Source organism: Rhinolophus sinicus, linkage group LG01 (genome assembly GCF_036562045.2).
Source record: "Rhinolophus sinicus isolate RSC01 linkage group LG01, ASM3656204v1, whole genome shotgun sequence".
NCBI lineage: Eukaryota > Metazoa > Chordata > Mammalia > Chiroptera > Rhinolophidae > Rhinolophus > Rhinolophus sinicus.
Window position 1 is genome coordinate 190,440,373 of NC_133751.1, and position 15,528 is coordinate 190,455,900.

A 15,528-nucleotide genomic window follows, 5' to 3' on the forward strand; every position below is an offset into this window, starting at 1 on the left:
AGATCACAGATAAAAAATCATTTTCGATTTGTAGAGATCCTGCATACAAAGTAGTTCAACTAATCAAAGAAACAAAGATCAGCGTGTTTCCACATGCCACAACCTGCTTATAAACGGGAAGAGTAAACGAATAAACCTGTGTATCAAAACAAAACAAAATGAAACAAAATGGTAAGTCAGTGGATATTATTCCTGAAAATAAGACTGGTTTTGAGGACTATCTAATACTCACAATTACATATCTTTACTACTACCCATAAAAGATGACTTTTAATTTCCAAGGTTTATACTGAAACAAAACACTTCAGAAGTTGTAACACAATGCACTCCTTCTTCCATTTTCTCAGCATCACTCATTCCTTAAACTTTAAGTTAATCAACAATTATGACATCTAAGCAAAGAATATATAATTTGAGCCAAAAAATTGCTCCCACAATTGCACCTAAGTACTTATATAGGTAATAAATATACAAACTTAAAAGTAGTTCAGCTCAGAAATTAAAAACTTCCTAATTGATACCAAATGTTAAAAACATTCCAATTCCTAAACAGCATGGCACTTCTATCTTTCCATTTTCAGATGGTCAAGCACAGTAGTCTGCACTGAAAAAACATTGTTTTTATATTTCAGTCTGAATTAAATCACTTCATGTATACAAATTAGGTAAGATCCTTTGAAAATATTTTTTAAATCTATTATGTTTTATATCTCCAAATATGATTTCTGGATGTGTCTATCAGAGGCCTGTTTATAAGGCATAATGGTTAACACATAAAAATGAACCAATTGTTATTAATATATCCCCTAAAAACAAAGCATAAATGAAAAGTTTATAAATTCTAATACTAATCTCACAGCATAATAAGGAATTCCTAGGATTATTTTAGGTAAAAAATAATTAAAATATTAAAATTTCTATATGATTTGAAAATCAAATATATATTCTTAATTATCTACAAGTAGATTATCTGTACTCTCTTAATGTACTATCTGTACATTACTTAGGAAGATTAAAGCTGACCGATGTGTGATGCACCTGTGTGATATGAGTGTGTGTGTGTCTGTGTGTGAGTATAGTATAATATATTTGGTTTGTGTTGAAAGAGATAGCAGTGTTTGTGAGTATAAATGTTCATGTCCGAACTCAGTCAACACTAAAGATTAAAAGCGATTTGGGGATTCTTTGTGTCTCCCATTAGACCGGGCTCCAAAGAATTTGACTTTGTTCATTTATTTTAACAGAAAATGTTTTAAAAAATCATATTACCGTCACAAATTTATTTCAATAAATAATCATATTGACATACCACCCTCGAAATGAAGCAATATTCCACAAGTAAAATTTCCCATCATTTTTCTATGATGCAAAATGTTACTTTGAGTCAAGCAGTCGTCCCTTGTTTGCTTCATGTTTGGAAGAGCCTATGTCGGCCAAACATGAGTCCTTGGCACTTTGCGCGAATGCGTGGAACTAGAAGAGATAGACAGACAAGTGGGTGGATAAAGCAAGCTACTCACTAGATGAATCACATCTGAAATGGCCACTGCCAAAGCCTAAGCACTGGCACGAGAGTTTAAAGCCAGATTCAGATAATCGTTCCCACTCCTCTCCAATGGCATAATGGGAAACTGTGTAGGGGTCGAAGCACGAGTCATCCGTCGGTTGGGGTAGGCCTTGATCAACTACACAAAGAAAAGGAGGGAAGAAAAAAATGAGATTTTATTGGTGGTGTTGGACCATAAGAAGAAAAGTGAATTATTTTACACAAGGATTTAATTTCAAACAAAAATCCCAGTGGCATTAAGAAGCATTCATTTGTTCTGTGAATGTAATAGCTGTTCTAATAAAGAACACTTACATGTTGCCGGTGGACACTGACCACAAAAAGCATCTTAAAAGGAACCCATCTTTCATTTTTGCTATCAGTTCTAAAAAAATAATTTCTGGTAAATCTAGTCTATAGAACGTGGAAGAGATCATGACACTGTTTAAGCTCGTTAAGAACTTCGGTGCGATGTAAAGACTGGAAATGTCTCTCCATCAGTACCTGAGTGACCTTCAGCTAGCTATTATATTATAGTCATCTGTAATATGGGAATAATAATGAGAATATTTCTACCTGCCCAGGATCTTGTGAAGACTACATAAGATCATGAATTCAAAGCACTGGTCCATTGCCAACATTTAGCAGGTGCTCATCAATCAACAATAATTAGTAGAGGGCGTCTTTTGCTTTTAATGCAAAAGTATTAGCATTTTTATATTCCATTATAATGTGATCTTTACTTTTATTATTGCATTTTTTGCAGAAAGGTGCAAAAATCCTAGATTTTGGACATTATTATCATAGTTGTAGGACTGCTTTACTTTATCAATAAAATCAATTGTTCCAATAAGAGGAAGCAATGGGATATGAATGACTTAGAAATAAGTAATGGAGTCTCTTCACATTGCCTAAGACCCTGGTCTTTATGTTTTGGGAAAGGTTATTTTAAGCTTATTATAATAATTTTAAGAATTTATGAAACAGCATGGTTAAACTTATTCTCTAAAAATCAAATAAACTAACTTTTGTGACTTTGAATCTGTGTAGATTTCTTTTTACAGTGCAAAAATCCAAAGCTCAAACTCCATAGATATTTGAAGTGCCTAATATTTTAAAAGGCATCTCCCTGGAAGAAAGTAGAGCTTTGGAGAAACTAAAAAGTCTGAAATGTCTCAAAGCTAGGACCTGGCTAGAATGCAGAATATTGCTGCTGGGAATAGAGTTGGAAAGAAAAATGGAAGGAAACACTAAACTGCTACTAAGGATTTCAATAACTCTCCTAAAAACAGTCAGGAGTTAAAATTCCACCTGACGAAAGTTATGGAGGTGGAATCTGTTTTTAAAAAATGACGTGGAAAAGCACAAAGACCTTTGTGTTTTGAAATTCTTTTTACGTGGCATTCTACTAGTACCACCACCCAAGACAAAAGCTATGCATTACCATAAATGTATACCACAAGAAGCACAAAATGATCCCTCCCCTTCCATCCCACCCCCAATTCTCAACTGCTTAATTCACAGGCGTAAATAGCACAGACATTTATCAAAAGAGGAAGGATGCTGAGATTAAGCAAACTGGCCCTAGGAATAAAACCTGTCATTTGGCAAAAAAAGAATTTCGCACTCCCTGCTGATACAGAACCCTCTGGTTGGAAGATTCAAGGTTCACAGTTTTGATTACTCCCTATCTTGTATTCCTTGATGAATCTTCAATTGCTGCAGGTTGAAAATCCAAGTGATACACTACTGGTTTAAAAGGACTTTCCAGGTGGTACAACGAGTCAATGACCCTTTAACCTTAATAGAGGATTTGGATCTATATAATGAGAAAAAAAAATTGAAATAACATTGGAATAAGGGAGCTCTTTGGACAGAAATGGGCTGTGTTGGTAGCACTTTACATCAGGAACAAACACCAGCTGTCCCTAATGTCTGCAGATGGGGAATTTCCTTTACAGGTCATTAGTACTTAAAAGGCACTCAAGAGGAGAGCAATATGGGGTCTGGGAAAAGAGATCAGGAGACTTGTGCCCTGGACCAACTCAGATACTCACTAGCAGGGACTCAAGAGTGTTGGACTAAATATTTGAAATCCATTCCAGGTCTATCATCATGTCACTGTTTGAGATTGTCAAACATGTACACGTTTTACAAAGATACTAGGATATGATGAGGGGAAAAATAAATGAATTTAAAGTTGCTCATTTACTTCTGATGATGTACAACATTATTTCCCAAAGTTAAAAGACAACAGCAGTCAAGGAAGAGTTGGTGGAAAAAGCATCTCTGGTGTAGTCTAGAGGGGAGCCTGGGCCTGAGGGACAGAGGTGCTCACATACCCGAGTTGCCCACAGTGACAACCTCCTCCAGGACCTTGTGCCTCTTCTGGTTTTTCAGTGCTTCCACTATGATGTTGTAGGTGGCCCCTCTCGTAAGGCCTGTCAGGGTGGCACTAGCAGAAGTTCCAGGAACTCGGAACTATAATTATTGGCACATCCAAAGTGGAGGACAAAACATTAGAGGGAGGAATCCACATGACTTTGCCTATTCTCTTATCAGTAACCCTCATTGGTAAACAAAATAAAGGGAGACAAATAAAGAGGGAGTAAAGATTCCAACCAGCTGAGGAGAGAAATGGAACTTGGGTGAGGGGTCCTCACTTCTATCTGCCAGATTTTCCCGCCAGAAATCTACTCCCATATGTTCCATAGTTACTAGCATCCCTCAGTAATTCTAGATGTAACCTCCTTTTTTCATCCTGCTGCAGTCACAGGTCAAGCCCTCTGGAAACCCTTGTCCCCTTTACATAAAATGTAGACACTGCTATGTAGGGAGATTTATTCACCCCATGCAAGGTGGCACTCGACCCCAACATGGGGTCCTTAAAACATTTTAGTAAATCCTCAAACTCAAATTTCTAATCTCATAAACCTTCCACAGTTATAGTCAATTTTTAAAATTCTGCCACTTTCTGAAAACAAGAACACAATAAAATTGATACCGGCAAGACAAATTAAAGAATAGGAGTTTTAGTTGGAGAATGAGTCACTTCTAACAGCTGATTCGTACAGCTTCACCTAAGTTCTTTCTGTGTAGACATATGGTGGGTAATGGGATTCTTCAAGCACAAGCCATAAGGATGGCATTTTAGCCCTTCGTAAATTCAGGCAGACTATTTCTCTCTCTTTTCTAGGATCATTTCTTTGTCTATGTTACTAAGAAGTCTCAAATGTGTGAGAATAATAGAAATGATTTTATTCTCTCTTCCTAAATAAAAGCTACTAACACTCTGGTACAAACCCCCAATGTAGAACCACATTGAAACTAACAAAAGAAAAACATCAGAGCTTAAGTATGACACCTTCCTAAGAGGTCCTAGAAATGTAGCCACATTACATCAGAGCTTTGGTCACTTCAGTGATCTAGCTTACTCCTTTCTAAGCTACCGAGTCAGAGGTAAAGAGAAAAATTGATTACCTGTAAGGGTTCTTCATCAATGCCAACTGGTTGACATGAAATTATATACTCAGAGCTTTCCTGGAATGGGTTCCAAGAGATGGTTGTCTGAGAGACAGCTTCTTGTCCTGTAGAAGCATTTGGATTGAGTCCCAGCACTTGAGGGTAGAGGTGATGGTCTACGTCTCCCCTGGGGACATGACCAATTTGGATCTCCTCATTTACATTCAGCGGATATTGTCCTGGCCTGTGCCTTACAGGGGTGGCCGGTGTGGTCCGCCTAAAACCATGTTCCTCAAAGATCATTTGTTGCCCAACACTGGGCTGCTGAGCAGCAGTGCCAGGAAGTTGAATACCGTTTCCAGTGTTATACCCAGGGTTGGTGATGAAAGGGGTCTTTTGAGCTGTGGAGGGAACATCCAAGATCTCTGGTCCTTGAAGATTGGGGTGTGGAAGGGTTACCAGTTGGGGAAGCTCATCTAGCCAAGAGAGGTTAGAGCCAAAAAAGCAAAGCGTGTTAAGCTCCCAGAAGTAGCAGCAGTAGTCATTATCAATTCAGGTAACAATGACTGTGTATCAATCTGATCAAAGCCCCTGGAAAATTAGCAGTTCTTCGATCACAAAACACTTTTTCCAGAAAGGAATCTTTATGATTTTTTTCCCCTCAAAGATTTCTTTATAGTTTAGAATGAAAAAAGTGTTAGTATGAATTTATCATACACACCAAGCTTTGGCCCACTGAGCATCACAGAAGCTGCCTTTGCTCAAATTAAGCCAATGAAACTGAAATTTGCAGCCTTTTGTTCCTTTTTTTCATTTGAGAATCATGTGAACTAGAATCCACACTAATTATATCAGCATCGGTTTGGCTCAATTTTTTTTTTAATGGTTTAAAATGATGAAAATAAATAAAAATACGTACATGTTTATTTTTAAAATTCTAGCAGCAGAAATAATCACATTTTCTTCAAATTAAACTGAGATTGGGAGCTAAACATTCTCTAGCTCCAAGTGTCAGAAACCAAATAATAAAAAATAGGAGGGATGTTCCTCCCAACTGTTTTAAAAAACATTTTTAACTTCAACAAAAGGTATAGAAGAATGGCAATGATAGCAATTTCACTTTTACATTTTAATATTTTGAAATTAGTGTTTTGAATTTTTTTTTTAATTTTAAAGGTGAATAAAAGGCTTTATTTAGACTGGCCAAGAAAAAAATGAAACTGAACTCAAGAAAAAAATAAAACACAATAGATTATGTTAGGTTATTCGTGCTATCAAAGAACACAACATATATGCAATGCTGTTAGAACAAAGAGTCATGAGAAATGCATCAAAACCTGGAGCACGTTCTCAATACAAAATTGATCATTTGTAATTAGTTTTGTCTCAACCGTCTCCCTGATACCCGAAAAGTGCTCTTTCTTTACCTGTCGTTTTCCTCCCGATCAAGGGCTCACTCTTCTGGTTGTTCTTCAGGGCAATGACTTGGATTGTGTACTCGGTTCCTGGTTCCAGACCTGAGGGAAGGACAGGTCACATTATGGCTGTGAGCTTTGCTAGTCAAGTGGAGGCTCACCAGGAAACACTCCTGGGACGAGTGTCCTCTCTCCCTCTGGTCATTTGGCCTTTTAAGGTCAAATCGACTTCAGTTTTTCCCCATAAACACCCCAAATGCTCTACATACAACGGCCACTTAGCAAATTAATGATCTTACTAATAAACCTGACAGGAATAAGCACTTTTATGTTATTTTTCCTGGATACTCTTTTAACATGTGGTCTTATTTGCCATTTTGAATTTCAGAAAATCTATCAGCATTGTGTACTGCCAGTGGAATCTACAGATCATTGCAGACTGCACACTTGAATCTACTTAGGCCTAATAACCAAACAGCCCTCAGGGACAGGATCAATGAAGTTAGACTACAGGTAAGTGCTCTGCAGGAAGAGTGACCAGGGGTCCTTATAGGAAGTATCCAACTCAACTCCTCCCATATCTGATTCTATTTTCCTATTCCCACAGTTTATAAAAAACAAAACAAAACAGTGTTTTCTTTTGGTACCTGTGTGTTCTATAGGATTTTTAAGTACAGATGACATACAGCTTGAAAATTTAATCTCTTGGATAAAAATAATCCCAGAGGCCTATGTTTCCCACTGAAATGGACAACTCCTATGCCCCATTCCCGGCATTCTCTCCAATATGGGTAGGTGGGAATCACTTTGCCTCAAGACCTATTCTGTGAAAGTGGTTAACGAGGGGTAACGGCAGACCTGGCAAGTCCTGCAAGATCATCAGGTCTTTAGGGAGTTGAGTGAGAGGAGAGGATCACAATTAGCTAGTTTACTTTGAACAATGTAGTTTCTAGGACTAGACTGATAGGTATCTGGCAAACCTACAGTGAATAAAAAGATTGTAGTTATGCTACTGTGACCATATTGAAATTATTGCATTTTTATGAATTCATGCCTTTTGGGATGTATTGAGCTCTATAGCTCCTACACAGAGAATGTTTGTTGAAATGATCAGAAATGGGCTTCTTGTTCTCATGGTATCATATCAAAGACACAGTTGGAGGCTGATAAGCATTTTGCATGTCCTAAGGGAGTAAGAAGAAAAATAGCAGCATGGAAGCAGCAATACCAGTAATGGTAGCCTCTGTGACACCAGGGCGGGGCCGAGGGACCACTTCTCTGGGAGGGGACCCAGGCTTTTCATACTTGATGATGTAACCAGTAATCTTGGCACGCGGCGGCTGCCATGATACCAGCAAGGAGTTAGGTGTGGTGGCCAGGAAACGCAGGTTGGATGGTGCATCAATGGCTAAAAGAAAACAAAATTAAGTCTCTAAGAAAATCTATAGCCCAAAAAATTACTCCACACTCTTTTCCCAGCCCTTATGAACAGAGTTGAGAGAATCTGAGAGTTTTATAAACCGTAAGAAACTGAGATCTATAATACAAAAATATCAGCCTCATATTTGTTTCTTAGGTTCACATGGACTGATCACATGTTAAGTCAGTGGCATTTCTTCAGTAGACAGTAGTTACCTGTGGAAGCGTCGACAATGACAGGGGAGCTCCGGGCATTGTCATTCAGGGTGTACAAGTAGATCTTGTAGTCAGTGCCGGGTTGTAAACCTGAGATTTGTGAAGAGATTATATTGTTATCTGATCTTGATTTACTAGGAAATATTTCAAACTCATCTGCAATATTCATGGTTCCTCTACCATCCCATATTTATATAGACCACAGAAGTGGGTCACCCATGAACAATAAATTAGAGCATGGTATGGGTCTTAACTGTTAATAAGAAACATATCTCAACAGAAAAATCACTGATGCAGACAAAGGTATTGGCTAAAATAAATCTGAAACACAAAATGCCATGTTACAAGAGGCCCTTTTAGAGAATGAGGGGAGAGCACCTATTGAATGTGTTTTCACTTTATCATAATCAGATGCGCATTGGCTGGTAACTGGAATCAGAATTTTAAATCTCCAAATGACCTGAATTGACCCAGATATTGAACATTCTCTGACTACAACTTTGCTCTTCATGAAGTAGTGTTGTTCACTTTTTAAATTTTAATTATGCTTCAAAGTCAATGTTCATGTTAAGAGCAATATGCCACCATTTTAGTTTCTTTTGGTTTTAAGCATTGCATTATAATTTGTTTTTATAGAAGGAAGGGTACACTGATTAAAAATCAAAATGATGAATGGAACTTATGCCATTGCTCTGGCAAACATTAGATACAATCAGGCATTCACAGGACAAAACTATTTCTGATCATGGTTTGAAAATTAGTTTTTAAAGAATAGAGCTGGGCTATCATAAAACACTGAAAATAAATGTAATCAGTGTAAGTGGTAGAATTACAACTACTAAGCTAAATTACGTTGTGAGCAGCAGTGAACAAATGCAGTCAGTACAGTGAGTTCCCTGACCTGTGATTGTGTAGCTTCTGATATCTGGACTGATGGTTCTCTGAATCGGAGTCTGGCCATTTGCTGGCATGGCATCAACTTGGAAGCCAGTAATCGTCTCGGTCTTGGTTCTCCAGCTAATGGTGATGGTGGTCTCAGTGGCATCTGTCACACGGGCTCTTCTTGGAGGGCTGACATCTGCACAGGATCATAGCTAGAGATTAGTGCCTGGCTGGCTCATATAGGTAAGGTTTTGATATTTGAAAGTGTTTCTTTATTATACACCAAATACATCCATTTCTACATATGACAAATAACGTGTAGATTTTTCTTCTGTGGCATCCAGAAAGAAAGGTTGACAATAATTAGAAATACGAAAATACTCACCTTACATACCTTTTTATCTAAAGAACTGAAAAGTTTTAGATACTACCAGTGGGTCCCAAGGCTGTGTGTATAGTATCTATGAATACCTCAATAAGTTCTAAAATTATTAATTTATTAAAATGTAAAATATGTGTAGTAGGAGTTACAATAATATGGCCAGCCAGCAATTATATATATACATGTATTGTTAGTATTTTGTCACTTTTTAGGGCTTTGTATTTTTTCTCTCAACAGGTGCAATGCCATCCCTATTTTAGAGATGATGAAACTTTTTTTTTTCTGATGAAATTTTTTTTTTTTAATTTTTATTGGGAAATATTGGGGAACAGTGTGTTTTTCCAGGACCCATCAGCTCCAAGTCAAGTCGTTGTTTTCACTCTAGTTGTGGAGGGCGCAGCTCACTGGCCCATGTGGGAATTGAACCGGTGACGAGCACTGCACTCTAAGCAACTGAGCCAACCGGCCGCCCCGAGATGATGAAACTTTTGACACTCTCTACGATATCTGAAAGAACGTACCATGAGTTAATGATATGGCAAAAACTAAAATCTGGGTCCACATTTATCCAATATTTATTGCACTGTTAAGATACAGAAGAAGGCAGTGAGGCCTCTCCAAACTTAAGTCTATGAAAACAAATTCTAACAAATAGAGCATAAACTAGGTGTCAATCTTAGTTCATAAACACTGGTGTTTTAACATCATGAAGTGATTCTATATACATGCCAGGAGACCACTTTCTGGAGGGGCATAAAAGGTGCCAGTAGTAAGTAAAAAAGTTGGGGGAGCAAATCACTTCCCAAATTGGAAATCATTCCATTGTGAATTTAGCAATCTAAAAAATCATTTACCATTCTTTAATTTTCATTTACACAGAAAGTTTGTATATACTAACAAGGCAGATTACTCACTCTCCAGAGTTGTGACAACTCCCTGAGCTGGTCTGCTTGTCAAAGTGTCCTTCAGAGCATAAACACTCACTTCATATTTGGTAGCCACCTAGAAAGAAGAGCACAGTAAGCTTTAGCAATGTGATCTTCTGAACCCCAGGGGTTTTCACTACAGCATTAGAAAAACGCCATGGTTATAAGAGGAAAACAAACAACTAACAAAACTCACAGCACTATAAACTATAAATTCCTAGATTAATTCCATTCTTATACTGCAAAAGATCAACAACCTATTTAAATTACATGAATTTAAAAATGTGCTTAGGGGTTAAGTCGAAGTAAACCACAACTTACATACTTAAATTAAATGGATAAAAAATGAGGAAAATGGGTATTTTTCTTCTTTATGAACTGACAGGTGTAAACCATGAATTTTTGTGATCATTGAGAGGCAAAGAGAATTCTCTATTCTATCTCTGAACCCTCTTTCTGTAGTTGCTCCTGGAATTAAGCCTATGTTAAAAAGTACATAAATTTCCTAGGTTTCTGGCTAGTTTTCTGCATGCACATCTAGAAAGACTGAAAATGTTTTAATGGAAGTAGGGTCAGGCTGCTCTGGTACAAACTGGACACTATTCCTTGCCACAGTAACAGAGCGCAGAAAATGTATGACTAAAATGGACTTATGCATTCAGTCTATAGATATACAAAATGTGCCCCCCAACACACAACCTTTTAAAATAAACAAAATACATCTAAAGAGCTGTGCAACATCCAAAGCGATTTATAAAATTGTCCCCGATAGTCCTCTGGAAAACCTTAGGTCAACATAAAGGAATTCTACTTGACACAAAATTACAATAAAATTATTTGATGGTAAGGGCAAAGAACATAAGGAGATTTATTATCATATTATATATTTCCAGTACTTTAAACTGTGTAAGAAATGACCTACTCCTTAATTCCAATTTAAAAAAGGCACTTCTTACCATGAGTCCTGGTACAACTACAGAGGAGCTATCAGGAGCAAGGTTGATTTCTTTCATTGGTCCTGTCTTCTCCTTGGGGGTGACCCTCACTCGATATCCAGTGAGCTGAACATTGGGTGGTGTCCACTGGGCAGTCAGGCTCGTTGGTGTAACCTGAATGAACTTCAGGTTGGTTGGTGCAGGAATGGCTGTTAGGATGGTCATTGGTTAGAGGTTATCTTATAGGAAGTCGGGAAAATGGAAAATAAAGTGAATTCCAAGAAGTAGAAAAGACTGTGCTTGTTTGGTTAGCTGGGTTCCCTGGTCAAGAAAAGATTCAGTACAAGAAAGTACAAGAAGGAATGCAAAATGAAGAAAATGTTTGCTGAAAAAATGTTCTATATCCACCAATGCTCAGAATCACTGGAAACATGGGTAAATGTCAGAATTCTAACAGACTTTAGGTTTTAGAAGATGTTTTTTGCTTTCCCTTAAAAAAACAAAAGTCAAATGAACTTACTGGCCATTAAAATTGACTTTCCATTTGTATGGGAAGATGAGCAATAACCCTTTTCCTATATAAATTCTTTTTGTATGGAAAACCATTTCACAGAGTATTCCATCCTCCAAAACTATGTTAGAACTATGTTTTTTATTCTCTTTACTTGGACCCTGTGGCAGATATCACTGCTAAATTGGAAATAGTCTCTGTGGTGCAGCATAAGAAAATTGGCTCACAACAGAAGCAGAAAAGAGAAGCAAAGAGCAGTAACACAGATTGTCACCTCCAGGGTTTATGCTGTCACAAGGACACATCTTTAGCATTCTACTCTGCTTCGGAAACAATGCACGAGAGGATAAAGTATTGTGGACAGCATTTGCCCTATCAGCTGTTTCCTGTGTGTCTGGTTCTCAATCATTTAAGCAAATTATACCCGATATCTAACCCGAGAAAGAAGGTCTTACCCTCGTGTTCTAAGAATCATGCTGCTACGAGATGGCCCAGTTTGGGTTCCTTTTTTTAGATTAAGCTCTAGGATGCCAAACTTCTTTCCTTTACACAGTGAACGTAACCACAGGGAGTCAGTCATAGCTTAGGAAATCATCCACAATTTTAGTATTATCTTCAAATGTCTCACTTGATGGCCTTGTTGATAAGCCAAGCAACTCCAAACTTCCCTTTTATTATAGACTTTATCTAACTATCACCTAAACTTCATTGTTTAGTACTAGTCCTCTTGAAGAGGGTCTTTCCTAAGAGAGAGGTTGCTTTTCTGTCACCCCCTAACACGGGAATCGATAGCCCGATGACGTGTAATTCGTTCAGCAGGGCATAAAGCCGCTGCTCGGTGGAGCACCCAAATGGTGCAGTGAACCATATACCTGTGGACTGGGTTCCAATCAGGGGCTGGCTCTCCATAGCATCGTGCAAGGCAACCACACTGACTGTGTACTCAGAACCAGGCCTGAGGCCTTTCAGCTCTGCAGTGTCCTCTTCACCGTCAGGTGCAGGGGCTAGCTCATGGATTCCATCCTCAGGGCTTGAGTAGGTCACCCTGTACCTGGAAACGTGCCCCTGCGGGCTTTCCCAAGCAATTTTGATGGAATCAACATCCACATCAGTGAATGCCAGTCCTTTAGGGCGATCAATGTCTGTTAGGCAAATTAATGGTGAGAGGTCATGTGAAAAGCAAGTTGTGAAATAAGCATCTTCATAACATGCAAAGCAGTTTTGCAGATACCATTTTCTTTGATGAATTAAATTCCAATGAACCCACAATTACATGGAAAATCACTTGACATGTGCTTAAGTGTTTTTGGTTTTAAGAATATTTAATGCCGCGTCACTCATGAAAACATAGGTGTACGCAAGATGCGTAGACACCCTGCAAAATATCCTCCCAGTGGTCATTTGTGTTTGTCTGCAAAGGGAGTGAAAAGCAAATGCAATATCTATGTCATCCACTATAAGATCATCGAGTGACTTTCAGAGTTCGGCAGTCAATGTGTGGTGGTCTGGATTTTCATTTTCAGAATTATCATGAAAATATGGAGGAGTCAGATATGGATTTCCTCTTGGACAACGATTAACATTCATTTATGTTAATTTTAAGATATTTAACCAAAATTTGTTTTTGCGATGTGATGTTAGTCTCACAGACCTGGATTTTCTATACCTCGGAAGTGGTAAAGTTGATTTTCAATGTTAGATTTAAATTGTTAAAATCCTTCTTTATCCGTTAAAATCCTTTTTCACCCCTCTATTAAGTATTTACATTAAACACTGGTCCAGCCACAGTCCTCCAATGCTCCAAATATAATGGCTTCATGAGGCATACTTTAATCAACTTTACCATCCAGTCATAGAAAAGAAGGTCCTAGCAAAATATTTCATAGATGTGCTATAGGCAAGTAAGATTTTGCTGAGGCCATTTGAGCAAAAGAAATTTAAAGCACAGCAACTAACTATTGGTAGTTTTATAATGTCTTTCCCTATATGTTCACTGCTTGGCACTGAGAAGAAAAAAAATGTTTGTAAAGGACTCAGCTCAATATTCAAAAAACCCAACAAGTTGGCTTTCCCTATGTATAATCGCAAAAGACACTCAGAGGGCATTCAGATGCCTGAGAACAAAATCTGACATTGAAAATGGAAAACAAGCACCGGTTACGTACTGGTTACTGCAGTCTGAACCAGAGGCTGACTCTCTCCATTTTGGTTCTGAGCATAGACACTAACTACATACTCCACTGTGGGCTGCAAGCCTTCGATGGTCATTTCTGTTTGCTCTGCAAAGGGAGAGAAAAGCAAATGCAGCATCCATGTCATCCACTGGAAGGTCATCCAAGTGACTTTCAGAGTTCAGCAGTAAATATGTGGTGGCCTGGATTTTCATTTGCAGAATTATTGTGAAAATATGGAAGAGTCAGACATGGATTTCCTCTTGGACAAACATGTTCATTGCTAATACAAATTACTATATTAAAGTCGTACTAAAGGATAAGCTCCAACATTTAACATGATGCCCCCAACAGTGAATGATGCTGATCTTGAAAAAAAAAAGGAAATTAACTTGACTTCAAGGTATTGCCTTAGGATCCTAATTTTACAAGTCCTTTATACCAAAACAAGAGCTAAAACAATCTTAAAAAGTCAGCTAGGTCATCTCTCTCTTCTTGGTGTGCACGATAAAACTACAAAGATAGATCTAATAATTTAAGATGTGCACACCATCAAACAAGACTATGCATGTAAAAACAGAAATGCACTTATCCTAAAATTCTACTGTGAAGGGAGCAGGTAACAATCTTGAGCCCTGAATTCACAAATTGGGAAGATCTGACATAATGATAAATGAGTCAGGTGGCTATTTCTTGTATAAAAGCATACCGTGTGGGCCCCTCTCTTTATCCTGATACATGTGAGACGCTGGTGATTCTTACCTGGACCGGCAGTTTTAGTTTTCGATGGTCCCAGGCCATTTTTGGGAGTAGTGGTCACTCTGTAACCTGTAACAGGGGAACTGGAAGGCAGCCACCTGACACTAATGCTGTTGTCCTGAACATCAGTCACTTGCATCTGGGATGGTTTGTCAATTTCTACAAAGAAAAACAAGGAGAAACCAGTGAAGCTGCAGTCCATGGGAACAAGACTGGACAAGGCCCTGCCTCCAGTTCTGGTATATATAGGATGACCTCTTACTAAAATTATTGACTGCCAGGTGTTTCTTTTGCAGGAACAGAGATGGCTTTTGGGCGTTGGGGCAAGCATCTAGATACCATTACCTATTTTCAAGGTGTCAAAGAAACAGCATTTCAAGTAGGTGCTTATCTTCTTATTTTATCAGCTCATTCATTCATTCACAAATATTTATTAGAGGCACTCTATGACTGTCTCTATGGTAAGCACACAGAATACAGTGATTATCAAAACAGACAAAAATCCCTGTCCTTGGGGGTGCTTCTTTGTATATCTGGCTCAAAAGTCTGTTAGTTGTAGGTGTTGCTTCATCTTATTAAAAAAGAAAATCAATTTACAATGAGGAAAATGCTTTGGGAGAATATTGTAAAAACTATCTGAGTAAATATGCCTGTGTCTTGCCAGAAGAGTCAGTACCTGTTCGGTATTGAATGGAAATCGGCTTGCTGCTTGCCGGGCTGTCTCCACGGCCAGTGACAGCATAAATGGTGATGGTGTAGTCTGCTCCAGGTTTAAGGCCAGTGATGGTAGCTGTAGACTTGCTACCAGGCACAGTAAACTCCTGAACAGGGCTATTTCCTCCTGTTTGAAAAGAAGTTAGTTCAAAGTATGAGGGGCTGAGAGGTACTTGGGGATTACAGAGTA

The 15,528-nt window shown here is 38.2% G+C and overlaps 1 protein-coding gene across 15 annotated transcripts in view; it reads right to left on the reverse strand.

Moving 5' to 3' along the window:
- The window catches only part of FN1 (fibronectin 1), a 67,107-nt gene that overhangs the window by 4,818 nt on the left and 46,761 nt on the right, over window positions 1-15,528 (reverse strand). For 2 of the 15 annotated variants that reach the window (XM_019727038.2, XM_074312871.1), the window contains 13 exons: window positions 15,301-15,465; window positions 14,628-14,783; window positions 13,860-13,973; window positions 12,567-12,836; window positions 11,205-11,392; window positions 10,237-10,324; window positions 8,960-9,136; window positions 8,059-8,148; window positions 7,652-7,831; window positions 6,436-6,525; window positions 5,027-5,133; window positions 3,889-4,027; window positions 1,521-1,685 (listed from right to left, as the gene is read on the reverse strand). In XM_019727038.2, coding sequence (XP_019582597.2) covers window positions 1,521-1,685; window positions 3,889-4,027; window positions 5,027-5,133; window positions 6,436-6,525; window positions 7,652-7,831; window positions 8,059-8,148; window positions 8,960-9,136; window positions 10,237-10,324; window positions 11,205-11,392; window positions 12,567-12,836; window positions 13,860-13,973; window positions 14,628-14,783; window positions 15,301-15,465 — 1,929 coding nt within the window. Of the gene's footprint in view, window positions 1-1,520; window positions 1,686-3,888; window positions 4,028-5,026; window positions 5,485-6,435; window positions 6,526-7,651; window positions 7,832-8,058; window positions 8,149-8,959; window positions 9,137-10,236; window positions 10,325-11,204; window positions 11,393-12,566; window positions 12,837-13,859; window positions 13,974-14,627; window positions 14,784-15,300; window positions 15,466-15,528 lie in introns of all 15 variants that reach the window. The other 13 variants (XM_019727034.2, XM_074312844.1, XM_019727032.2 and 10 more) reach the window with 7 other exon arrangements.